Source organism: Cydia splendana, chromosome 24, assembly GCF_910591565.1.
Source record: "Cydia splendana chromosome 24, ilCydSple1.2, whole genome shotgun sequence".
NCBI classification, from domain to species: Eukaryota; Metazoa; Arthropoda; class Insecta; order Lepidoptera; family Tortricidae; genus Cydia; species Cydia splendana.
In genome coordinates this window covers 3,458,581-3,485,872 of record NC_085983.1, presented here as the reverse complement: position 1 = coordinate 3,485,872, position 27,292 = coordinate 3,458,581, and the positions used below count along the sequence as shown (strand labels likewise).

At 39.7% G+C, this 27,292-nt stretch overlaps 1 protein-coding gene across 3 annotated transcripts in view; it reads left to right on the top strand.

Annotated features, from left to right (window-relative positions):
• Positions 1 to 27,292, top strand: part of LOC134802349 (monocarboxylate transporter 13) — a 93,905-nt gene that overhangs the window by 53,099 nt on the left and 13,514 nt on the right. For 2 of the 3 annotated variants that reach the window (XM_063774964.1, XM_063774963.1), the window contains 5 exons: positions 11,838 to 11,960; positions 13,217 to 13,360; positions 14,903 to 15,029; positions 15,594 to 15,773; positions 16,150 to 16,276. In XM_063774964.1, coding sequence (XP_063631034.1) covers positions 11,838 to 11,960; positions 13,217 to 13,360; positions 14,903 to 15,029; positions 15,594 to 15,773; positions 16,150 to 16,276 — 701 coding nt within the window. Of the gene's footprint in view, positions 1 to 11,837; positions 11,961 to 13,216; positions 13,361 to 14,902; positions 15,030 to 15,593; positions 15,774 to 16,149; positions 16,277 to 25,439 lie in introns of all 3 variants that reach the window. The other variant, XM_063774966.1, reaches the window with a different exon arrangement.

The window sequence follows — 27,292 nt, the reverse complement described above, 5'->3', positions numbered from 1 at the left end:
TAGGATCAATCGTGCGTCTGTATGTATGTCCGTCTGAATACACAAAATAGTTCTTTACCTATAGATGACAGGAAAACCTATTAGAAATGTGCAGTCAAGCGCGAGTCGGACTTAATGTACGGAACCCTTAATACGCGAGTCCGACTCGCACTTGGCCGGTTTTTTTGAAACTCTTCTTGACGCTTAACCGCTGAACCGATTTCGTTGAAATTTGGTATAGAAATAGTTTGCGTCCCGGAACAGGACATAGGGTAGATCTTATAACCAAAATCATCTTTTGAAGGTGTGAAAAGTGGCGTGGAAATTTGTATGGGAAATCAATAACCGCTGAACCGATTTATATGAAATTTGGGATGGTCTACATCTTTGATTTAGTTAAAAATGATGAAAAAACATGACTTCAAACCTAAACTTAAACAGTATTAACTTCAAGAAGTCAATTCTGAATTCCCCCCTACACCTCATTTCACACCTTTAAAGGATGATTTTTGAGATAACTTATTATATCCTGTCTCGGGACTCAAAATATATGTGTACCAAATTTAAATTAAAACTGTTCAGCAGTTTAAGCGTGAAGAGGAGTTTAAAAGAAGGTATTTTAATAAGTTTATATGTTTTTACTTCGGAATGGTGTCAATGTGATACCTTAACTAAATTTGGTACTGCGAATTTATACGAAAACGATACCAAACATGGCCTCGTAGCTTTACTGTTGTAGAAGTCAAAATAAAATTGAGAGCCCTAAATTCTTATTACTTGGCCAAACTTGTGTAGAAGGAAAAGGTAAAATAAAAGTCTTCGGCAGGAATATAAAACACAAATATATATATTTTTTGCGTTACTATTTCATTCATCAAATATAAACATACCTTGATTATACTATTCTAGTGAGATCCTCATAGATAAACAAAAACATTTACTTAAAAAATTACAAGGTCGAAATGTCACGGAACTTGTGAGAGTAATATGTGAAAAATATAAACTTTTATGACAAAAAAAATCTGGACACAATTTAAGAATCACCCAATTGCGTCGAGGAATCATCTGTATTTTTGCTTGTTTCATTACCTCCTCGCTTCTTTTTTGTCCTTTGTATTCTGTAGCAATTTGTTAGATCTGAAAATAAAGATAACTTGCGTCGTCACGGATGTCGATTTATAGGTTTTAGGGAGTGCAGAATTCGAAAACGATGATCATTTTATAATCCAAGATGGCGGCTACGTATTTTGTCATAAAAGTGGAATCCAAAATAGTCATCATTTTCGAAATCTGCGCCCCCTAAAACCTATAAAACGATATCCATGACGACTTTTATGACATAGTGCATTGCCGCCATTATGAAATTGAAAATGTTATCATTTTCGAAATCTGCGCCCCCTAAAACCTATAAAACGACATCCACGACGACTTTTATGACATAGTGCATGGCCGCCATCTTGGAATCCAAAATAGTCATCATTTTCGAAATCTGCGCCCCCTAAAACCTATAAAACGATATACATGACGACTTTTATGACATAGTGCATTGCCGCCATTTTTAAATTGAAAATGTTATCATTTTCGAAATCTGCGCCCCCCAAAACCTATAAAACGACACCCATGACGACTTTTATGACATAGTGCATGGCCGCCATTTTGGATTCCAAAATGGTCATCATTTTCGAAAGCGGGGCCCCCTAAAACCTATAAAACGACATACATGACGACTTTTATGACATAGTGCATGGCCGCCATCTTGGAATCCAAAATGGTCATCATTTTCGAAATCTGCGCCCCCTAAAACCTATAAAACGACACCCATGACGACTTTTATGACATAGTGCATGGCCGCCATTTTGGAATCCAAAATGGTTATCATTTTCTAAATCTGCGCCCCCCAAAACCTATAAAACGACACCCATGACGACTTTTATGACATAGTGCATGGCCGCCATCTTGGAATCCAAAATGGCCATCATTTTCGAAATCTGCGCCCCCTAAAACCTATAAAACGACACCCATGACGACTTTTATGGCATAGTGCATGGCCGCCATTTTGGATTCCAAAATGGTTATCATTTTCAAAATTGGGGCCCCCTAAAACGTATAAAACGACATCCATGACGACTTTTATGACACAGTGCATGGCCGCCATTTCGGATTCCAAAATGGTCATTATTTTCGAAATCGGCACTCCCTAAAACCTATATATCGACACCCATCTCGACTTTTATGACAAAGTGTTTTGCTACCATGTGCATGCAAGACATTTCTATTATTTTTACGTACAAAAATGGCCCCCTGTCAACTTTCAATCGAGATTTAATCGATAATTTATTCGATTAATATTCAGATTAATTCAATTTCAATCTATGTTAGGTCGACTAAACTAATCGCGATTAAAATTTGAGAATTAACTTTTTTTATTCCAATAATTAGTCGAATAAACAGTTAATCGATTAATGCCCATCTCTGACCACGGCATTTTTACACTTTGAGAATATCTGAAAACAAATCAACACAAGGAGCCATTTTGCAAATCCAGTAACATACCAGTAACTTTGTTATTACTTTTGACAGCGCGTGTCATGTGTCAACACAGAGTCGACACAAAGTCGAAACATTGCAACTACTTTGTGACTGCAATATTTCTCAGCCTTAAACCATATTTATACATCATAATTAACAAGTTTCGTAGTATGTAAAGCGTTATTTCTGTTATTTAAGTATAGTATACGCATCGAAGTACTAAAAATGCTTCAAATAATATAGTTATGAACACAGGCACTGAGAAGTAAACAATTTCATTTCCGGCTAAACTAAAACAATGTGGTGGCGCGTTGATTATATTACACTTAGTTTATCAAATCACTCGAGCAGTTTAATTCCCCATAATAATTTAAGTCATATTGTAATATAAATGCAAACAATATATAATTACGTCTTGTAATCCGTTTTAGAGATGGCGTATTAATGTCACTTATTTTTATTTAAGTATTTTTCCATCTGCCAGTTTCCATTTGACAGGAACAAAATGAACGAATGAACGAATGATTTTGGCATAAAGTAGTCGCAAACCCGAAACAATGTGTGCACACGGCGACCACACTTTATGTCACTTTGTGTCATGTGTCGACCCTTCCCCATTTCTGGTAACTGTGTCGACACGGCGACGACTCTGCGACTGGAATTGTGACCGAAACAGACGGTGTCGACACAAGATGTGTCAACACCGCGTCGTAACGGCGACTGGAAATGGTTGTATGGGGGGTTCAATAGTCGAATAAAAGCTAACAAAAAACACCTCTTCATAATGTCAAAAAGTTTCACTGCGAAAGAGCGACGAGCGACGACTTTGTTTTCCAATCTTAAGTTTTCAAAAAGTTTCTTATAAAATGAGTGAATCAGAGTTTGAAATTTATTTTTAACACCGCCAGACATTTGTGAGAAGGCTGCAATTGCAAATAGGGTTGCCAACTTTTTTTTGGTGGAATATAGTATTTTCCAGAATAAGGCATCAAAAATATAGTACACTTCAAAAAAATATAGTACTTTTAGATAAAATACTAAACATGAGTGTAATATACGTTTAATCGGAAATATAGTATTTTAGCGTACTATTAATTATATAGTATTTTTCCAAAAGTATATAGTACAGAGACCCAAAATATAGTACAATACTATATAATATAGTACGGTTGGCAACCCTAATTGCAAATGAGAGTGCTTTGCTTGAAAAATCTAAAAATAAGTAAGTTTAGAATTCCTTAAGTACTTGTTGTTTTTCTTATTTTTTCGCAACTGTATTGAAAAACGTCGTTCGATACACGTGCGGAAATGTCATTCTTAAGTAATGACATACCTTCCGCACTAGCATCGAAATGTACTACCTACTTATTACACCATGCAAGAAATAAAGCACCAGAAGATTCATAGAGAAACGTAGACAGCAGTTATTTTTAGACACAATTTCTATTTTAAAACCCGTATAAAACTATAAATACTAGGTAATTTGATCGTGACGTCACATGCTAGTGTTTCATATAAATTCCATAGTAGAAAATCGTTTTGACAGTTCGGAAAAAGAAACTGATTTGACTAGTAGTCAAATACCCTATTAAAGTATTTCTTGCCTTATAACTTATAACACATTGACACTTTTCGTGCCAGGCGCCCCATATCCAATACAAAATGAACCTAACTAGCGGGTTCTTGGCAGTGAATTTGTACTATTCTGCGTTAGCCGCCTTTTAAGTATTAACACCTTTGTTACCTTAGAAATAAGGTGTGTACCGATGTATTTGGTCGTTATGTTGTCACTATATAGGTAACTTATCAATTATCATCAATATTTAAGAGCTATGCTTTGTCGGTGGAGTAATCGCCACTCTTCTCTTTGCTGGGCCAGCCTTTTAACTCCCTCGTACGACACGACAGAAACTCTATCTTTTATTTGGCTGAGATATGTGAGCCTGGGCCTTCCTCTTCGTCTTTTCCCCTCAATCTTGCCCTCCACGATGTTTAAAAACTATTTGATATATTTTATTTCTAACCCCACGCAAGCTCGCGAAAATCTTCATTTACAGTTAGTACAGTTATTCTTTATGACGTCCGTATTAACGCCTATACTCTAATAGAGCAATCTAATTAATGCATTATGTCTCTTATACAAATAAGAATAAGACCTAAACTTCTAAAAATGGTATTAGAAAAGGAAACTGTTGGAGCAAGGATACGTAAAATGCTTCAGTATCACGCGATATATCGATAAACGACGGTCGTGAATAAATCCAACAACTATCGTCTGTATCTTTAGGTTTTTAAATAAAAGTAAACAAACAATTTGTACATTTTCGGGTAGTTATAACATTTATTAGTTGACCACAACCAAATACAAAAACGCCTGGATCAGTCACTGAACGACCTGACTTTAACCTACATTATTTGATCATGTAATGTTTTCATCTACCCTCAACTGGCTTACTTTTATTTAAATACCTAAAGATACAGAGTATAGGTTTAAGATTTATCTGAGGCGGTTAAAGTTTAGCAGTGATTTTATAGTACCGCAAGTTTTTAAAACCGCATGAAAATCCGTTCAGTCGTTATTGAGTTTATCGCGAACATACATACACAGAAACAGACAGACTATATTATAAGTTTTGTGAAAGTAGAGTTAGACCAAGAACAGTCTGCAGCGATTTTGATAGCCCACGCAGTGCAAGTGTTATTTTAAACGTCAAACTTCTGTGAAATTATGACGTATAAATAACACTTGCACTGCGTGGGCTATCAAAATCGCTGCAGACTTTTCTTGGTCTAACTCTAGAAGAGTTTAGGTAGTTGAGATGCCAAGGATCCTTGCGCTGTTCAGAACCCGGGGTGGAGTAGAAGAACCCGAAGAACCTGGTCAAAGAGAAACAGGACCTGTACCCGTGAAAGGTAACTCAAGGGGTCTCTATTGTTTCCCAAAAAGTTTTAAGTCATAATGTATTGTTTGTCACATTATCATTAGTCATAAAACTGAAAACGTTAACTTTTCAGGATTATCGTAAGGTTATCCTATAGATAGGTTAGGTTAGGTTTGTTTTATGGCAGTCCTGAAAAGTGACGCGTTACTGAACCAAATAAATTATGACTAACGAAAATGCGGGCAAACAATACATTATGACCAGAGCCCGGAATTCTCGTAGCATTTTTGAGCTGTCATAGGAACTTCTCGTTTATCGACTTCCGATTATACATATGTATACTTATCGATAAATACAGAACACACTATACGGACCCCGTAACTCAAGTGAAGTATTGCAACATTTTGACGACCGGTGTGGCCTGGCTAGTGGGTGACCCTGCTTATAATGCCGGTGGTCCAGGGTTCGAATCCCGGTAAGAGCGTTTATTTATGTCATGAGCTGATGAGCAAAAATATTTGTTCCTGAGTCATGGATGTTTCTATGTATTTAAGTATTTGTATATTATAATAGCGACCCGCCCCGGCTTCGCACGGGTTAACATATTATACCTTCCTCATGCAGGAATCACTCTATTGATAGGTGAAAACCGCATGAAAATCCGTTCAGTAGTTTTTGAGTTTATCGACATACAAACAGACATACGCGACGGGGGACTTTGTTTGGCTTTCTTGAGCTTATTGTGGGAATATATATTTGTACATAAATCTACAAATTACGACGAAATGATCATAAGTCCATGGTCTAATAAAACATGGTCTTCAATTCCCAGAGTGACACGGGCCTACGTCACAATAACATTGCCACTTTATTTCAACCTAACATGTTACATGGGTACATTATACCTATGGTTAATAAGTTAAAATATTTCTTTATAATTTTATAATTTTCATTTATATGTATTTTATCTTAAATTTTACAATAACACGTCATTTTTAATTATTCGTTAGCAATATCTTCCGATTCACGAATGAAATTTCAGACGTTCGGGTAATTCTGTTTACATTACTGGCAACACAGGATAGCGCTGTCACATTTGACAATTCGGATCTAGATAACTTCATGCCCTGACCGTCATCCTTGTCGAACGCGTGTTAATTGTTATTTCCTTCTCGCTCAGTGTCAGCAGTCGCAGTGTTTTCCAAACTTTTTACGTCGTAAGCTTGGTAATTAATGTGTAACTGTGAATTAGTTTTTCAAACGTTTGTCTTGTATAGATAAATAAAGTTTAATTTAATACATTCGATTTGTTTTATTTTACTATGTTTCTACATGAATAACTTAAAATTAATGCCGTTAAAATAATTTTCACCGTTGGTTAAAATTCTCCCACATTTTAAAATTTGAGAACCTGTAAACAGCATGATGACGTAGGCCCGTGTCAGTTAGGTCATACGCGAATCTCGGAATAGAGTACCAGGTGGAGTATATTATTATACCATGCATAAGTCTAAACCTAAATTAGCCTGAGGCATTGTTCCCGCGTTTCCCCTCTGCACAAGTGATGAGGCTGAGTTTTTGCGCATAAAATGCGCCTGCTCGTAGGTCGCCTGAGTGGGACTTAGTAAATTTTTGGAAGTAACTTTCAAATTTAGAACATCGTGTCCCTGAATCCCGTAAAAGCTAGTCGGCAGAGACACGTGTCCTGCACGTGGGCGGGGCACGTTCCGCGGTGTTATTCTGCGAGTAACTACTGTGCCTTATTAGGTTACAAAAAACCGGCCAAGTGCGAGTTGGACTCGCCCACGAAGGGTTCCAAAAAACGGCGAAAAAATCACGTTTATTGTATGGGAGCCCCACTTGAATATTTATTATATTCTGTTTTTAGTATTTGTTGTTACAGCAGCAACAGAAATACATCATCTGCGTAAATTTCAACTGCCTAGCTATCACAGTTCATGAGGTACAGCCTGGTGACAGACAGACAGACGGACGGACAGCGGAGTCTTAGTAATAGGGTCCCGTTTTTACCATTTGGGTACCGAACCCTAAAAAGGAAGGTTATTATGCTGTAGGTAGGTAGGTTGTTAGGATTTCTAGGGTCATGTATACGGACTTTTGTCAGAATATTAAATTTTTCGTACATCAACCCTAACATACGGCTCTTTTTTTTCAAAAGTTTGTCGACCTATGTACTTCTATTGTGTGTTGTATTGTGTGTCCAGACGATCTGATCATAATTAGGTATACGCCTATACGGGAACTTCGTATCGGGAACCGTGTACAGAATACGCACCCTGGCCCGTCGCCAGCGGCTATTAATAATTTAACTGCAACCCATTTGGAGTTACTGGAACATTCCATAACTCGCTAATTATTCATCGAAACGGCTATAAAAACGTGCTCTATATGTTTTCACTACCAAACTAAACGCGTGTTGAAGACAATGTAGTTTTGTGTTTAAAATAATCCTATCAAGCGTATAAAAATATGCTATTTAAATGTCACAGTCACAGAATAAATAAAAACCGGGCAAGCGCGAGTCGGACTCGCGCACGAAGGGTTCCGTACCATAATGCAAAAAAAAAAAACGAAAAAAAAGCAAAAAAAAAACGGTCACCCATCCAAGTACTGACCACTCCCGACGTTGCTTAACTTTGGTCAAAAATCACGTTTGTTGTATGGGAGCCCCATTTAAATCTTTATTTTATTCTGTTTTTAGTATTTGTTGTTATAGCCGCAACAGAAATACATCATCTGTGAAAATTTCAACTGTCTAGCTGTCACGGTTCGTGAGATACAGCCTGGTGACAGACGGACGGACGGACGGGCGGACGGACGGACGGACAGCGAAGTCTTAGTAATAGGGTCCCGTTTTACCCTTTGGGTACGGAACCCTAATAGTACTATAGTCTGTATCTTTAGGTATTTAAATAAAAGTAAACAAACAATTTGTACATTTTCGGGTAGTTATAACATTTATTGGTTAGCCAACCAAATACAAAACCGCGGCTGAACAGGTGACTTTAACCTACATTATTTGATCATGTAATGTTTTCATCTACCCTCAACTGGCTTAAGCAGCCGTTTGAGGGTACATTTTGTTTACTTTTATTTAAATACCTAAAGATACAGAGTATAGGTCCATGGTATAATAATATACTCCGCCTGGTACTCCATTCCCGTCTTTTCTAGGTCACCTAACTGACACGGGCCTACGTCATCATGCGACAGCGCTGTATGATAATATGCGATAGCGCTATATATAGCGGCCATGTTGTTGTGACGTAGGCACGTGTCACTCTGGGAATGGAAGACCATGTTTTATTAGACTATGTATAGGTCTGTACCTACAAGGTTCACCGCGTTCATGACCGCTAGGTGGCACCAGCGCGAGCAGGCGTCCTTGGCGATGCGTGGCAGCTACTATGGGTAGAAAAGTAGACACCAAAATTGGTGTGGGCATTACATGGTCAAATAATGTAGGTTAAAGTCAGCTCGTTCAGTGACAGATACCTACTTACCTACAGGTGATTTTGTATTTGGTTGGTTAACCAATAAATGTTATAACTACCCGAAACTGGACAAATTATTTGTTTACTTTTATTTAAGTACCTAAAGATACAGAGTATTAGGTATAGTGAATGTAAAAAATAACAATATCATTTCTCTCCGACCTAATTCCGCCTCTTTTGTTTAAATACGATATCAAATTGCATCAAAACGCTCTTTGTTCACGTGAAGTGACTCACTTCAGCTAATGGAGATTACTTGTAGCCGCTCTGTGCTTGTACAGTCACCTGCAATAATATGTTACTCTTCGAAGGCAGCAAAAATATGTGACACGCTCTTAGGGGTCATCCATTAATTACATCACACGAATTTCTAGGTTTTTTGACCCCTCCCCCCTCCTTGTCACACTTGGTCACATTTGGCAGACCCCCTCCCCCCTGGTGTGACGTCACATTTTTTTTCTACGATATCGGCAAATATTGATTTAATATTTTATCAAAATATTTTTCACAAAAGAAATACCTATAGTCATTTTATAAACCAAAACTGATTGGGACAGAAAATTAAACGAATAAAAACGTCGTTCCAATAACTTGTTTTTTAACCGTACAGCGAATAAAGTAGTTCAAATATTTTTTGTTACTGATGAAGTTAAAGTGACGTCACAAGTTTGTGACTCCCCCCTCCCCCTTGTCACAACATGTCACATTTTCTTGACCCCCTCCCTCCCCCTAAACGTGTGATGTAATTAATGGATGACCCCTTATGGCTCTACACATACGAATACGATCGTGTCAGATATTTTTGCGGCCTCCGTTGTGTAACATGTACTATGACTGTACAATGCAAGCATGATCACAGAATAATAAATACGTGGGCCATACTGAAAGTTTCTGGATACTGATATATCTATGAAAGGACTTATTGTTTCCAAGTGGCGAGTTCCAGGAATTTTCAGTATGCCCTAAGTAGTACTAGTACTACCGTACAGAAAGGACACTTCCTACAAAACCGAAGTTCGACAGCGATTCAGGGTCGAATCATGATATCCCTTTCTAACTTATGGCACTATCCTTTTCGGTTATTTAGGGTTGGCAAAATTAAAGTCATTATGTTGTCTGTGGTCGTCGCTAAAGGACGTCAAGTAGTCGCTGCCCCAATATTACAGGGTTCTATGTTACATTTTAAAGATAGTTGCAATTCGACTTAATGTCACTATGACAATGTTCAAATTTCAGTTCGATAAAAGTGAAATATAGAACCCTCTAATATTGGGGCAGCGTAGTGCCAACCCTAATAATTTGCTCGGAGCAATGCTGAGCCGAACGGAGCCGAGTTTACCCGAAGTCAGGAGTGTCCATGTGAGCGATTGTTGCGCCATTTAGGGTCCTAGCTAAATTGGTTGTTCAATAAATCTTCCTCGCGTTGTCCCGGCATTTTACCACGGCTCATGGGAGCCTCGGGTCCGCTTGGCAACTAATCCCAGGAATTGGCGTAGGCACTACTTTTTACGAAAGCGACTACCATCTGACCTTCCAACCCAGAGGTTTCCTCACGATGTTTCCTTCACCGAAGAAAATAGGTTTCTATCATTGCAGGCATTAAATTCAATTTAATTTCTGATACCAACATAAAAAAAAATCTAATAATGAGAACCGTGTCACACGTGTTAAACCATATGTAATTCAGCCAAGGACACATACACAATGGATAGTTACAGAGATACGCGTATGTATGGCGTATCGTTACTGTTTGGAAGCACGCCTGACAGTTCCGTTAACCTCACAGTTATATGTAATAATTAACATACAGTTATTTGTATAAAATCATATTCAAATATTTATAGAACTCACTTCTGCCCGTGACTTCATCTGCATGGAATAATGATGATTAACCTCACGTCTGTATATGATAATGATGCTGACCGAATTTTTTAGTTATTTTTTGCACTTTATTCGTAAATTTTTTTTTCTGCTTTGTACCTACGGCACGACCCAGTTTTGTACCCACCATTATGTCCTTTCTCGGGCCTAAACCTTTCTTCATACCCATCTAAATCGGTTCAGCGATATAAGCGTGAAGAGGTAAGGGCTTGTGCACAAATCACGCGAGGTTCGATAGGGGGTGGGGGGTCACGAAAAAATCACGATAGGTCACGTTGGCGGAGGGGGGTATAAGAAAACCTCACGTGTATTTTTCTACAGTGAACGAAACTAAGAAAAAAAAAACCTACCACATGAGTAGTCTTTTTCTCGGTTTCGTTAAACATAAATCTTCACTCTGCACTTCAAAATACCGACTCTATTTAACGAAAATAGGAAAATAAACAAGATTTTCTATATACAATACTATTTACCTTAAAATTTGGTCGAATGAAAAAATTTCAAAAAAATACACGAGTTTGTGGTGGGGAGGGGGGTAGCCAAAAACTTCACCAAATATCACCAAGGGGGAGGGGGGCAATAAGTAGCCGAAAACACCTCGCGTGATTTGTGCACAACCCCTAACAGACAGACAGAGTTAGTTTCGCAATAATAATATTAAGTGGTATACGAGATCTTCTTCTTCCTGCCCTATACCACGCGTTAGGTGGGTTCCGCACAACATGTCTTACTCTTCCATTCTCCTCTCTCTTTCGTCACCCCAGCATTCACTCCTTTCTTTCTCATATCCTCTTTCACACAATCCATCCATCGTTTTTTGGGTCTACCATCCGCTTTCCGTCCATCAACATTCATCGCTAACATTCTTTTGTCTATATGGCATCCTTAGTATACGAGATGCATGTAAATATGAAACATTCGCCCTTGACATTTTCTTGTAGGAGCTTCCGCCCGTTTTCCTGTCTTTAAGTACAAGGCCCTAGTTTTATTATAGCACATATAGTTTTATTAGTGTCTCACAATTCTAAAGCGCCATTTTCTTTGTCCACAGTTAAACTACCAGAGGATGAGTCAGCGACGGTCGGCGGTGGTCGCTTCACCATCGGGCCGGCGCCCGAGCGCGACTGGGAGATGGTGCCGCCCGACGGGAAGTGGGGATGGTGCATTCTCGTAGGTAAACCAGCAACCCATACACCACATTTCAGTCTCCACAGTGACCAAAGACTCAATCTTCCTGCATTTCAGTCCAAGGATCTCCACAGTGACCAAAGACTCAATCTTCCTGCTTCGCACAGGATTCCACAGCTAAACTGTGGAATGAACTCTCGTCTGTCGCTTTTCCGGACCGATCTCTTCTTCCTCGCGTTATCCCGGTATTTTGCCACAGCTCATGGGAGCCTGGGGTCCGCTTGGCAACTGATCCCAAGAATTGACGTAGGCTTTAGTTTTTACGAAAGCGACTGCCGTGTGACCTTCCAACCCAGAGGGGAAACTAGGCATTTTTTGGATTAGTCCGGGCTTTTCCGAACCAATACGACCTTCAAACCTTCAAGAAAAGAGCGTTGTCCCATCTTAAAGGCCGCACTTGCAAACCTTCTTGTGTTGCAGATGTCCATGTGCGACGATAATTGCAGGTCATTCCTCTGCTCGTTTGCGTCCTATATCATAAAAAAATTAAGGCTCCCTTAAATCTTAACCAGAATAAGCGGCCCACCTTGTTCAGGTCTTGTTTGGCCGTCTTTTCTAGGTACAACGTTACAGCTAATGTTGGTGGGAATTAGAGTCTCTTGAGTCTAAATTTGAACACTCGACTCGTTTTTACGAGACTCTGCGCTAAGAAAACTTCGAAGTCATTAAGTCCCGAATGGAGTCCTTTATTGAGTCTCTTCAAGCGCTTCTCAAAAACAATCGAGCCTCAGGTCCGAATAAAGACTCCGACAACAATTTTGTACGTTGTACAGTCAGCAGCAATAGTTGCTAAGCGGGCGAGGTGCTCAAAATGATCTTGACGCGACTTTATTGTTAAGAGGATGAGAGCGCGTCAAGGTAATTTTGAACATCTCGCCCGCTTAGCAACTTCTGCTGCTGACTGTATCTACTAAATAGTTTTATTATTATATAAGCCTATACGGTGTCCCACTGCTGGGCAAAGGCCTCCCCCTTCGATTTCCATTCGTCTCGGTATTGAGCAATCTCCGGCCAGTCGTTAAGATATGCGTCCAGGTCGTCCCGCCATCTCCGTCTGGGCCTACCAGATCCTCGCCCGTCTTGCGGCACCCATACCGTGGTTATTTTGTACTAAATGGTAGCAGTAAAGAAAATAAGCGTATGGTGTTGATCCTTGAATTTTTCCTTGCCTTTTTCTAACGTGACCTGCATTTGTGATGCTTACAATATAGTTTTCTTCTACTCAACATTAAACGCTTCCAGGTGCAACGCTAGTGAACATCCTGATCCCAGGAACGATCAAGTCGTTCGGCGTGCTGTTGGTGGAGTTCAACGACGTGTTCGAAGCGTCCGCCTCCGCCTCCAGCGGAGTGGTGGCCCTGTGCTACTTCCTATACAGCAGTCTAGGTAACACAATCATAATAAATAATAGTACTACCGTACAGAAATGACACTTACAAAACCGAAGTTTGACAGCGGTTCAGGGACGAATCATGCGTGCGTCCGTGAGCGCATGTGGCAACCAACTGGCTTTTGCACCTCACGAGGTGCGCTAATTCGTAGGTATAAATCCGAGCTCGCGCGGAGAGTTTCATAGGCTTGGTCTAGGCAACACGGACTAGACACAGGCGTCCAGGTGCAATAGTGAACATCTTGATACCGGGAACGATCAAGTCCTTCAGCGTGCTGCTGGTGTAGTTTAACGACGTGTTCCAAGCGTCCGCCTCCGCTTCCAGCGGAGTGGTGGGCTGGTGGCCCTTCCTATACAGCAGTCTAGGTAACACAATCATAAATAATAGTAGTACCGTACAGAAATGACACTTCCTACAAAACCGAAGTTCGACAGGGGTTCAGGGACGAATCATGCTGTACCTATCTAGGCACTATCCCTTTGTGCTATTTAGGGTTATCAAAATTCAAGTCATTATCTTATCTGTGGTCGTGCACACAAAAGGATGTCAAGTTGTGTCAACCCAATTGCTCGGAGCAATGCTGAGCCGAACGGAGCCGAGAATGCCCGAAAGGAGGAGTGTCGCCCCACTGGTAATACTGCCGACCCACCCATCCACACTGCAAGGAGTGTTATTTAAGCGTGCGGTGGCGTGCGTCCGAGAGCGCGTGTGGCAACCAGCTGGCTTTTGCACCTCACGAGGTGCGCTAATTCGTAGCTATAAATCCAAGCTCGCGCGGACAGTTCTACAGGCCTGGTCTAGGTAACATGGGTGCACTAGTCACATCTACAGGTGCAATAGTAAACATTCTGATCCATGAAACATTAAGTCAGCGGTCGGCAACCTTTTAGCAGCCAAGGGCCAGTAGTAGTTAACGAAGTTGACGCGGGCCGCACTTTGTTAATATGTGTGACTTTATCAGACATACAGAATAGCCAAGTGGGTTCGCGGGCCGCAAGTGAGAGGCCGCCTGTTGCCGACCGCTGCCTTAAGTCTTTCAAAGATTTAATAAATACTCGAAAAATTGGCTAGGGTCAGTAGGGTCTCGGGTACCACCGTGACGGGGTGAACTAGAGGCCCAGGGCGATAGCCGGTTCGAATTCGACCTCCGCCAGCCCAGGGCTATAGCCGCTTAAACGGAAGACGCCGGTTCGAATCCGACCTCCGCCACAGAAGAAGTAATAGTATTATCATACAGAAAGGCCACGCACCGCCCCGCCCCGACTCGCATTACCTCGCCCCGCGACATGAATCTGGCGGACTTCTGGCGTCCTCTCAGTAAAGCGACTTGCCCTTACGTATGTACACGCGTCATTGTGTATGTGTATACACAATGACGCGTGTACAGACGTGCCGCGCACACATATAAACGCAAATGATTTTTGATGTATTATATGGCGTGTCCGCCCTGTGCCTCCGCTATTGAAGGGCTTGTTCACTTTTTCCTTAGCTAGGTTTCTATTCCAGTTTACAACTAAATGAATATTTCACGTTTCAGGTCCCCTATCCTCCATCCTGTCAGTAAAATGGTCTTACCGGACGGTGACCCTCCTCGGCGGGACCTTCGCTGCCTTCGGTATGATCTTCAGTAGCTGGGCCTTCAACATTAGCTATCTTTACTTCAGGTGAGAACGGTTTGGTTTCAATTTTCGTTTTTTTTTTTGTTAGCCTAGTTTAGAGTCCCACTGCTGGGCCTCCCCTCCTTACCTCCACTCAACCCTATCGTTTGTACTCTCCCGCCAAACCCCTTTTCAATTCAATTTTCGTTATAACCTCCTAAATGACGACCGGTCTGGCCTAGTGGGTAGTGACCCTGCCTGCGAAGCCGATGGTGCTGGGTTCGAATCCCAGTAAGGGCATTTATTTGTATGATGAACACAAATATTTGTTGTTGTGTCACGGGTGTTTTCTATGTATATAAGTATGTATTTATCTATATAAGTATGTATATCGTCGCCTAGCACCCATAGTACAAGCTTTGCTTAGTTTGGGGCTAGGTTGATCTGTGTAAGACGTCCCCCTAATATCTGTTATCATATATTATATATTTATAAATTAAAACACTTGAAATAATTTAAGCTGATCAAAAACTATCTCTTTACTTTCAGGAAAAATAACTAGAATAATTCGACACGCGTGGACTTTTTTTAACCTGCGTTTTTTTTTACTTTTTTAATTTTTTTAAACAGCTTCGGCGCGCTAGTAGGCGCGGGCGCGGGTCTCGCCTTCCCTCCGACCGTGTACATCGTGACGTCATACTTCGTGCGCCTGCGCGGCCTCGCCAACGGTATCTGCATGTCGGGCTCCGCGTTCGGCTCCATCATACTGCCGCCGGTGCTCCGGTATCTACTGGAGACTTACGGATATAAGTGAGTTTAGTTGAACTGAAATACCTCCAGAGGCCAAAGGTTATGGCGCCATCGCTCGAAAAGATTGCACCATACATTTGGCGTACTCTTGAGTAGATGGCGTTAATATTAATATTTAACAAGTTATCAACATATCAGTGAAAGAATAATGATCAAAGTCAAATGGCGTTCTAACAGGTTTAATCTTCTGTCGAAAGATGGCCGTAAATGTACTGTAGTTACATAATTATGTAGCTACAGTACATGTTATGTCATGGTAAATTTACCATGACAGTAACTCTCTATTTCAAATTCTCTTTGCTACGAATGTGTCGCGCATATTGACTAAAATATCTGAAAAAAAGAATAACGATTACCTTTATTTGAATATTTTCAGAGGGGCAGTACTGATCCTCGGCGGGATCATGCTGAACGTGTGGGCGGCCGCGCTGCTGTTCCAGCCCGTCGAGGAGCACATGGTCCGCAAATATAAGGAGCCTGAGGAGGAGGAGGACAACCCTCAGGTACCACACTTATACACACACACACACACGCACACACTTATTATACTTATAGAGGCTACACAACTGTCAGCACCAATTTATATACTTTTCAGCCCTTAGACCAGTGATCGGATACCGGGTATTTTTTGTATGGTAACGAAATAGTTATTTACGATACAAGTGCGGAAAAGAGGAAATTCGAAACGAGTGGTGATAAATTAAAACACGACCGAAGGGAGTGTTTTAAATCGACACGAGTTGCGAATTACCTATTCGCACGTGTATCGTACAACGTTTTACAGTACATATGGCCCTTTAAACTTTTGTCATCGCACGAAAAGTGGTATTTTACGCACGTACGGGAAAATAGGACCATATGTACTGTAAACGTTATTTTTCTGTTCTTTGTTAATTATTTCTTTTCTAATTGGGCAATCTAAAAATATGAAGTCGTTACCTAAATACACTACCAAGTCCTACATTTGGAGTATAAAATAATTCGAAATATTTGGTTATTTCGTACTTTTTGCGAAAAACCGGTTCCGATCCCTGCCTTTATTAGACATTACTTTGCGACGTGAATACATATACGGGGTGTTTGTGATAGCTAGTTCCCTAGTTTTCTATTTATATTTTATTATACAATGAAAAATAAAGTACACAGATTTTACTGACAGAGTGACCTATAGTCGGAGTATCGAAGGAATTGAATTTTCAGTTATGCTTATCCTTATTATTTGATTCACATCATATATTAGTGATTTTGTATACTATTTCGGTGGCAAACAAGCATACGGCCCGCCTGGTGCTAAGCAATCACCGTAGTCTATGGACGCCTGCAACTCCAGTGGTGTTACATGCATTGCCGATCCTAACACTCCGCACCCTCGTTCTTACTGAAACCGGTTTTTTGATAAAACCGTTTTTTTTGCCGAAACCGGAAGTTTAGTTTCCGACAAAACGGAACCTCTTCGGCCGAAATATGCTGCCTTTTATACCGAAACCTGCCGAAACCGAAACTTTGGTCAGACTACCGAAAATTAGAACCTTGTATGTTTGTTTCGGCGCAGTCATTTCAACGGCGTACCTAGGTAGCTAAGACCTAAGACCTACCGTTTAATTGATAGCAAAGACACATTGATTGAGTAAGATGCGTAAAATCTAAGACAATTTCGTGCTTCGAATTTGACAGGTAAACGAGATGGCGCTGTACAGCTCTATACATTTTGCGGTAACTCTGATTGTCAAAAGTTGACGTTTGACACTTCAGTGACCGCAAAATATATGACGGAGTACAGCACCATCTGTTTTGGATGTCAAAATAAGGGGAACGTTTTTTTCTTAGACTTTACAATCAGGGATCGGATACCGGTATTTTTTGTATGGGAAAGAAAACGGTATTTTTTCGTTCTTTGTTCATTATTTCATTTCTAATTGGGCAATCTAATTATACAGAGTCGTTACCTAAAAAATAACTGAATCCTACATTTCGAGTATAAAATAATTCCAAAAATATGGTTTTTTCGAAGCAAAAAAACCGGTTCCGATCCCTGATTACAATCAGTTTTATTTGATTGATAGCCTTGGCTACATACACATACCTACATTAGAGTCAATTCATAATAATTTAATTCACAAACGGGTCTACCGCGATATAATTTCATTGTTTTTACCTTAAATTCCGACGTTTCAGCTGAGTTGCACCACATCTGGTCCAACACCAGGTGGTTAGTCGGTTAGTGGTTGTGGTCCGTGACCACAGCTGGTGCAACTCAGCTGAAACGTCGGAATTGAAGGTAAAAACCGGGCAAGTGCGAGTCGGACTCGCGCACGAAGGGTTCCGTACCATAATGCAAAAAACGGCAAAAAAATAACGGCCACCCATCCAAGTACTGACCCCGCCCGACGTTGCTTAACTTCGGTCAAAAATCACGTTTGTTGTATGGGAGCCCCACTTAAATCTTTATTTTATTCTGTTTTTAGTATTTGTTGTTATAGCGGCAACAGAAATACATCACCTGTGAAAATTTCAACTGTCTAGCTATCATGGTTCGTGAGATACAGCCTGGTGACAGACGGACGGACGGACGAACGGACGGACGGACTGCGGAGTCTTAGTAATAGGGTCCCGTTTTACCCTTTGGGTACGGAACCCTAAAAACAATGAAATTATATCGCGGTAGACCCGTTTGTGTAATTAAATATGTGTTCAAAACGCGAGAGTTTAAAGTGTTATAATTCATATTAATGTTACTTTACTCCGGCTATAGTGCCTCTTTTTTCTCGGGTTTTTCTTTTAGTAGCACATAATGTTTGCGGTTTGAGTGTGCTGAGCTTCGCTTATGCGAAAAGTTATAATTTATTGGGTATTTTCCTTGCCACGTGTGTTATCCTCTAGCCGCTTAGGATGCGTAGCCAATATGCCAATCGTTTACGCTCCTTATCACACTGGATCCAATTCACACGTTGCTCCGATGTGCGAGCGGGATGTCGCTATAACATGCACATAGCGTTGTCTAGCTCAAACATCGGATCCAGTGTGCTAAGCGCCTAATATGGAAGAGTGATACAGATTGATTATCGTCGTTCGCTGCGGAGCGAACGATTGGCATCTTGGCTAGGCACTGCGACATCAAAACATGCCAAAACAAATGCAATTTAGATTTGTCAAAATAAATATTAAAAAAGAGACCTTTCTTTAGGTTTCTGGGCCGCTAGAGGTTATGTTTTTTTAAACCGGTTTTTACCGTTTTTTACCGGTATGGTTTTATCGGTATTACCGTCGCTTCAGCGGGTATTGCTTTCATAGCGAAATGAGGGTTTTCCGTGATTTATTTTGAAGTGTTTTTGAAAATGAAACCGTGCCTTTTTGGGATCACCGACATTAAAAGTAAGCAATCCATTTATATTTCTATGTGTGTTTGTATGTGTCTGTCTGTGCTGTGTTGGATGTTTTGCATGATTTATGTTTTAATGAAGGCAAAGAGAATAGAGTGTATAGAGGTGGATTGTCAAAGGAAATTATGTAGCCACTGTAAGTTTACAGCCATCTTTCGACAGAAGATTAAAACTGTTAGAACGCCATTTGACTTTGATCCTTATTATTTCACTTTACATAATTTATTTAACGCCATCTACTCGACTGTAGGCCAACGGTATGGTGCAATCTTTTCGAGCGATGGCGCCATAACCTTCAGCCTACTCTCGAGTAGATGGCGTTAATATTTAACAAGTTAACACATATCAGTGAAAGATGATAATGATCATGGTCAAATGGCGTTTTAACAGTTTTAATCTTCTGTCGAAAGATGGCAGTAAATGTACAGTAGCTACATAATTTACCATGACACTAACTCTCTATTTCATATTCTCTTTGGTGAAGGTATAAAGACTTTGACATGATGTTACCGGTAAACGCTATATACTTATGGACGAATTTAGAGGAACGCAAAAGAAGGTTTAAGTAATTTCAAAATTACTAATTTTGTCCATGCGTGTATTTATGCGTACAACCTACATGTAAAAATGTCCCACCCATCGTGTGCCAATTTTTTTACAATTTTTTTTTTATAATATTTTTTTTTACGGGTCTATAACGTCCTACTGCTAGCCAAAAGCCTCCTTCTCATTCGTCCACGTATTTTTTGAAGTCTTCCATCTGTCATTTTCAAAGGAGTCAAGATCGCCCGTCGATCTACTATGACAAGGTCCAGATATATAGTGTAAAACAATAAAACTTAATTGTAATTTTTTTTAATAAGTTATAATTATGATCTGTGCGAAGACGAAGTTATCCGATTACAGATGTAGTGCATAATTGTTTTCCATCGTATTTTCTCGGAAACGTTCGTATTTGTCATGCCACTTCAGTCAACCTCAGTACTTTTTGTACCGAGACTGACTGAAATAGAGACGCGTTTGTAAGTTATTATCAAGTGGCTTGACAATATGTCAAGTTCGTCAACCATTTTTTGCCGTAAATCGTAAATTTTTTTTACCGGTAAATTGCTCACAAATCACCGGTATTTTTTCATACTTAAATACCGGTTACATTCTACTAGTCGGTCCCATTGGGTTAAATATCATGTCAGTTTTTAACAAAGTTGCCTTTTGTGTTGCTACCATAAGATCATAACTAATGAAATGCATCTCCACATCTAACCTATGTTGCTTTGCTATTCTAAATATCTGGTAATTGACAGACCTTATTGCTTTCGGTTTGCAATTTCTCTCTGTGAAAATCTACTTTTCAATCTTTAAATGCAATCTATTGTCTGGCGATTTGTTAAATTATAAATACGCGGCATCGCACATATTAAAATATATTGAGGTTAAACATATAATTTTATAGTTAAGATTCAAAACATAAGTAAACAGAAGTGTAAACTTTGTAAAAGTCGCTCGAGTTTACCACGAACAGACATACAGACAGAATGTTGAGGTATTGCTTTAGCTTAACTGTTTAACAATTAACAACTACATACATAAATCATAAAAATACAATCATACTGCCTTACTAACTCCTCGGTAATCACTTTTCTAACACCAGAGAGTAGTGAAAATAAAGATCAATGTCAAATAAAATGTCATTAAAATAGCGTTCAACGCGATAGACAAATGAAAAAAATACTAGAGTTAGACCAAGAAAAGGCTGCAGAGATTTTGATAGCCCACGCAGTGCTAGTGTTATTTTAAACGTCAAACTTCGATGAAATTATGACGTAAAAATAACACTTGCACTGCGTGGACTATCAAAATCGCTGCAGACTTTTCTTGGTCTAACTCTATAGTTCATTCGCTTTAAGAAAAGTAAAATCATCATTGTCCACCGGCCTAGCGATGCTCATAACTATACATCGGTAACTCGTGGCATTTAGGTAACACTTAAAAGATTAGTGACGAGCACACATCGGTAACTCGTGGCACTTGACAGTTTCTAACAGACTAGCGATGTGAAAATGTTCTTCCTATACGAGTCGAGAAAAAGAAACCACTAAAAAAAGGAATTAATTAAACTAATCTTTTAAGTATCTAAATGCCACGAGTTACCGATGTGTACTCGTAACCAATCAAATCGTTCCTAATTATAAAGTATGCCTTCTACTTGTCACTGTGAACTTTACTTTCTAATCAGGAACGATTTTGTGGCGTCTCCTTTAGCTATCACTGCCAACGTCGTGCCATTAATAATCTAACAGATGGCGTTAGGGAGCTAGAACGCAATTAGTAACAGACCTACATCGCGCTTACGGAGTTTTAAATGTCAGTTGCTATATATATAACTTCCGACCAACTCAGTGGACTTCGGTCCCCAGGCATAACACCCGCCTGGAGAGAGTACTCTCTATTGCCTCTCTACCTTCTACAATTTGATTGGTTACGGGCGCGGCTAGGTCGGCGGACTATACCTAATGATTTTACTGCATTCTTAACGCGAACGAACTATAAGACAGTGGGTGCAAAATATTGTAGGCAAACAGTAAATGTTTGTACAAAATGTGTACTCGTAAATGCTAAGACAAATGCGTGATTGGAAATTGACAGCTAATGTAGATGGTACTGTACGGCTCCGTACATTACGCGAAGCAAGTACCGCCTAGCCAACCATATTAGGGCTCACAATAGACAAGCGATGATGAGAACATACAGGCCAATACATATACATGATTGTCAAAAATGTACGTTTGACAATGGTGTTGGCCGGTCGAAGTATTTCACAGATGGTGCCAGTATAGGTTTTCCTGTAAATTCCTAGAATTGTGTCAAATTCTTAGATATTCATGTCAAGCTAAGCTAAATCTCATAGAACAAAACTAGAGACAGGCGTAACCTACGATGGCGCCATCTATGGCTTCTATGCAAAACAGTTATCTAGGTTTCTACTATTAAAGTATTCAAAGTGGGGGCCACATTTTTTCTTAAACTTTACACATGCTATCAATATTTTGCACAACTTGTGAGTCTCGTTACTGCTTTAACCCTTTACCAGGCTGACAGTTTACAAGTGACAATCGAAAGTCAGTCTTAGTGTAAGGCCTGAGTGGACGCTCGAGTTGGGCGTCCAGCGGGGCGGGGCGTGCGGCGTGCATGTTAAACAAATGCAAACGTATAGGAGCGGCCTTAGTGCACGCTGCTCAAATCACTTGTGAGCCCGACGCCACGCTGCACGCCCCGCCGAACGCTCCGCGCCGAGCGTCCACTCAGGCCTTACACATACTGATCAAAAATAGAACACATATTTGAAGTGCTGTATGTGGGAAATATATATCCCTTAAGTGTAAGGCCTGAGTGGACGCTCGGAGCGGAGCGTTCGGCGGGGCGTGCAGCGTGGCGTCGGGCTCACAAGTGATTTGAGCAGCGTGCACTAAGGCCGCTCCTATACGTTTGCATTTGTTTAACATGCACGCCGCACGCCCCGCCCCGCTGCACGCCCAACTCGAGCGTCCACTCAGGCCTTACACTTAGCCTGGTAAAGGGTTAACTATATTTCGCGGTATGCATTTATTGACATTGATACAGTGACTTTTTACTCTCTGTTAACACAAACGGGCGGTAGTTTCATTTTCAAAACCACTTAACTATATGCTAATATTGAAGCGATTAAAGTGTGATAATGGTAATACAATATATGTAATAATATATTAATTTTAATGTTAGGAAAGTGATTATTGATGTGTTAATTAACCCCCTTATTCATAAAACTTTACGGGCCTGATTTAGTAAAATAATCCCTTTCTTACAAATACATAAGTCAAAGTGATAGATAAGGACAAACGATTATTGGCTAACTGAGCTTTGCAGCGAGTTTATGAATAAGGGGGGGTAGTGCATAATCCTTTGCCATCATATCATCAAAGAGAATAGTGTATAGAGGCGGATTGTCAAAGTAAATTATGTAGCCACTGTAAGTTTACTGCCATCTTTCGACAGGAGATTAAAACTGTTAGAACGCCATTTGACTTTGATCATTATTCTTTCACTGATATGTGTTAACTTGTTAAATATTAATATTAACACCATCTACTCGACTATAGGCCAAAGGTATGGTGCAATCTTTTCAAGTGATGGCGCCATAACCTTCAGCCTACTCTCGAGTAGATGGCGTTAGTATTAATATTTAACAAGTTAACACATAGTGAAGGAATGATGATCAAAGTCAAATGACGTTCTAACAGTTTTAATCTTCTGTCGAAAGATGGCAGTAAATGTGTAGCTACATAATTTACCATGACAGTAACTCTCTATGTCAAATTCGCTTTGATGTTATCTAGGAAACGTCCGTATTTATCATGCTACTTCAGTTTGACAGTACTCTTTGTGCTGGGACTGACTGAAATAGCATGACACGCTCGTGCGTTTCCGTGAAAATACGATGGTAAATAAAAGATTATGCACTACATCTGTATACAGTACCGGTATTTGTTTGGTAGTGGCTTCTAATACCGGTAAGGAGTTAAATATCGGTTGTAATAACCCTTCTAATACCGGTATTAAGGAATTATACGATTGTAATAACTTAAATAACGAGTAAAAATGAGGAGCAATAGAGACGTATGATCCCGAGAGCAATAATATTAATAAATAATAACTGCTTTGGAGGACAGGGTTCGGTTAACCCTTAATTTTGCACAAAAAAGTTAAGCTTATAGTTCTAATGATTCTAGCTAGGAACAAAATACAGGAGGGGAAGGATTTATATTATATAAACACAACTTGTCAATCAGAATCAGGAAAAATATAGTTATCCCTTTCTTTTGGGTGGTAGTACTAGCGAAGACAATGATTCTATGATTCTCTCTGTCTATTAAAAGTCTTGGGCCGAACTACACGGTGGCCAAAAATTAACTGCATTCCCGTTGCCAGGGAGGTTTTGGGATTATACTGAGCAACTTTTACTATGAGACCAACCCCGAAATCGTAAAAAAATACCCTGCCATAGAAAATGGACCAGCCAAAATGTATGAAACAGCCAAATATTATTTCTCGATTTCTTGGGTCGGTCCCATAGTAAAAGTTGCTCAGTATAATCCCAAAACCTCCCTGGCAACGGGAATGCAGTTATTTTTTAGCCACCCTGTATATGTATGTTCTGTCATAGACTGCGAAATTAAGGGTTTGGTTTTCGTATAACTTTTTTTATTTTTTGTTGAATGATTTAATGATATTGATTTAGATGAATAAATAACTTTAGATTGGTAGAAAACTTTAGGCTTGTAGTTTAATAGAAATGGCAAATACCGTAAACCGAATTTGGAGCATTCCACGAAATCGTCTACCGTTTGTCCCGTACAAACGCGAATTTTCTGAAGATTTGCAGGTATAAGAGTTTACTTTTCTGTGACAAATGGTCAAAAATATGCACAGAAAAATAATCGTCTGCTTTAAATGCCGAAAAAAAGTCGCACACACAGGAAATAAAATGCGTTTGTACGGGACAGCCCGTGGAATGCTCCATTTACCTTTATTTGGTATTTCGTAATAATGCAGTTTTCAAAGAACGAACATGGTGGTATCAACAATTGGTACAGTCGCCGTCAGATATATCGGAGCGGGCGAGGTGCTCAAAAATATCTGAACATACAGCTCTAACGGTTTGACAATAGAGGCGTGTTCAGATATATGTGAGCACCTGGGCCGGCCTGATGTATTTGATGGCTACTGTACAATTAAAACCTTGTATTACCGGTAATTATTAGTTTAAAATGAGCGTTTCTTTTATTTTTTGCCATTTTTATATATTGTGACCTTTTTTGCCACTTTTGTGTTATTTCTAGTCATGATTGCGAGCCCTTCTCATCCTTATAGGAGAAAAAAAGTGTCCTAAAATTTCGATACATTTTTTAAACCTTCCTTTTTGTTACCGCCATACAAAGTATATGGGGAAATGGTAACACAATAGGAAAACAACTCGGATATTTTTTTTATCCCATTAGGATTGAAAGAGCTCGTGATTCTGAGTAGAAATAACACAAAAGTGGCAAAATAGGTCACAGTATATAAAAATGGCAAAAAATAAAAGAAACGCTCAAATATGTTTATTATCAATATTTAGTTAAAACAAAGAAAAAGTTACAGTCATTCGTAAAAATATAAAAACGTAGTAAATGTCACTCCTTTTTTTGCCATTTCTGTTGAACTCCATTTTGTTTTTTTTCTCCATATGAAACGGACATCCTCTTTTCAGGACATACTCTTCGAAGAAGAAGAACCAGTGGAAAGCTTCAATCTCTCTCCCACCCTCCCCAGCGAAGAGAACGGACACATAGACAAACTTACCAAAGAGAATTCCAACGCGCTCAACCAAAACTGCACTTCGCCTTCCTCGGCGAACTTAAGACAGAATTTGTCCAAAAGAAAACTATCTTACACCAAACCTATACCTAAAACCGCCTTTAGTTCAGCATCCATGGCTTTAGATAGAGACGCCTCCAAATTAGGGTCCGTAGAGACTTTTGGACGCAGACTAAGTACAGCAGGCCCTAAAAGGAACATGTCTACGTCTAGCTTCGCGTACGTCCACACACCCTTCCACGGATCTACATTGTCAGCTTTCGACCAGCCTAATGAATTCGCTTCTCAATTCTCTTTAAAATCAGTAACAGATAGCGTCGCCGAAGTAGCATACTGCTGTTTTTGTTGCAAGAAAAAGAAGGATAAAGAACCTAATAAATTCTTTGATATTAGCCTACTCTCCGACCCTACATACTTGATAATCCTAATATCAAGTAGCACCGTAGCAATATCATGTACAAATTTTATCATCCTCCTACCATCTCACGCTCAAAACATAGGCTTTTCAAAAGCCAGAGGCGCGTACCTACTAAGCACTGTGTCAGCTCTAGATTTAGTAGGGAGGATCGGCGGTTCTGCCCTATGCGACTTAAATTTGATACCGAAAACTTTCTATTTCGTCGGCGGATTATTTTTTTCAGGGATAACGTTATCTACGATACCGTTTTTAGAGTCTTATGTTTCTATAAGCGTCGTATGCGCATTATTCGGATTAGCCTCTGGGGTTAATAATGCTACGACTACGTTAGTTATGGCGGAGATTTTAGGGGTAGATAGGTTAATGTCTACATACGGTATAAGCTTGTTCGTGAACGGTATACTACAGTTGGTGGGACCGCCGATATGCGGTCTCTGGTTCGAGGCCGATGGTAACTATATGCATATGTTTTTGACGTTTGGGTTGATATATATGGCCGGGGCGGCGTTGTGGATATTAATGCCTTTCGTTAACAGGAGAAAGAAGAGGTTAGCGGAGCAGAAAGTGCAGGTTTAATAAAGTTTCAACTTAGCTAATAATCTCAAATTATGATGGGTCTTTATATTGTGGCCCCAAAAGTTTTGAGTAAATGTATGTATGAAATTTGAGCCAATTCCAAAGACTAGTGAATAATAGAGACGTTATTCGCCATATGAGTTGTCGTTCTACGTCATTGTTGTAGATGGCGCCACTTTGGACTAAGACCATAATCCATATTAGGTATCTGAAATACTTTTAAAAAAATGGAACCTCTGGTTGATGTGATGTGATGCCATATACATCCATTAACAATTATGAGGTCGAGAGCGAAACATTAGCATGAATTTGAACACTACAAGTCTATATTATTCACTTGTCTTTAGTAACGCCGAACTTTCAGGGATTTAGCATAAATATGAACCCAATTAACTCGTATATAGAATTTATTTTTGTACTCTATTAATGTACGTCTAAGCATAGACAGAGAAATAACAAGACGAAAAACGAAGTGAATAATATTATGTAAAGCTGAACTATACTCTGTATCTTTAGGTATTAAAATAAAAGTAAACAAAATCTACCCTCAAATGTCTCCTTAAGCCAGTTGAGGGTAGATGAAAACATTACCCGATCAAATAATGTAGGTTAAAGTCAGGCCGTTCAGTGACAGATCCAGGCGCTTTTGTATTTGGTTGGTTATCCAATAAATGTTATAACTACCCGAAAATGTACAAATTGATTGTTTACTTTTATTTAAATACCTAAAGATACAGACTAGATGGCGCTAT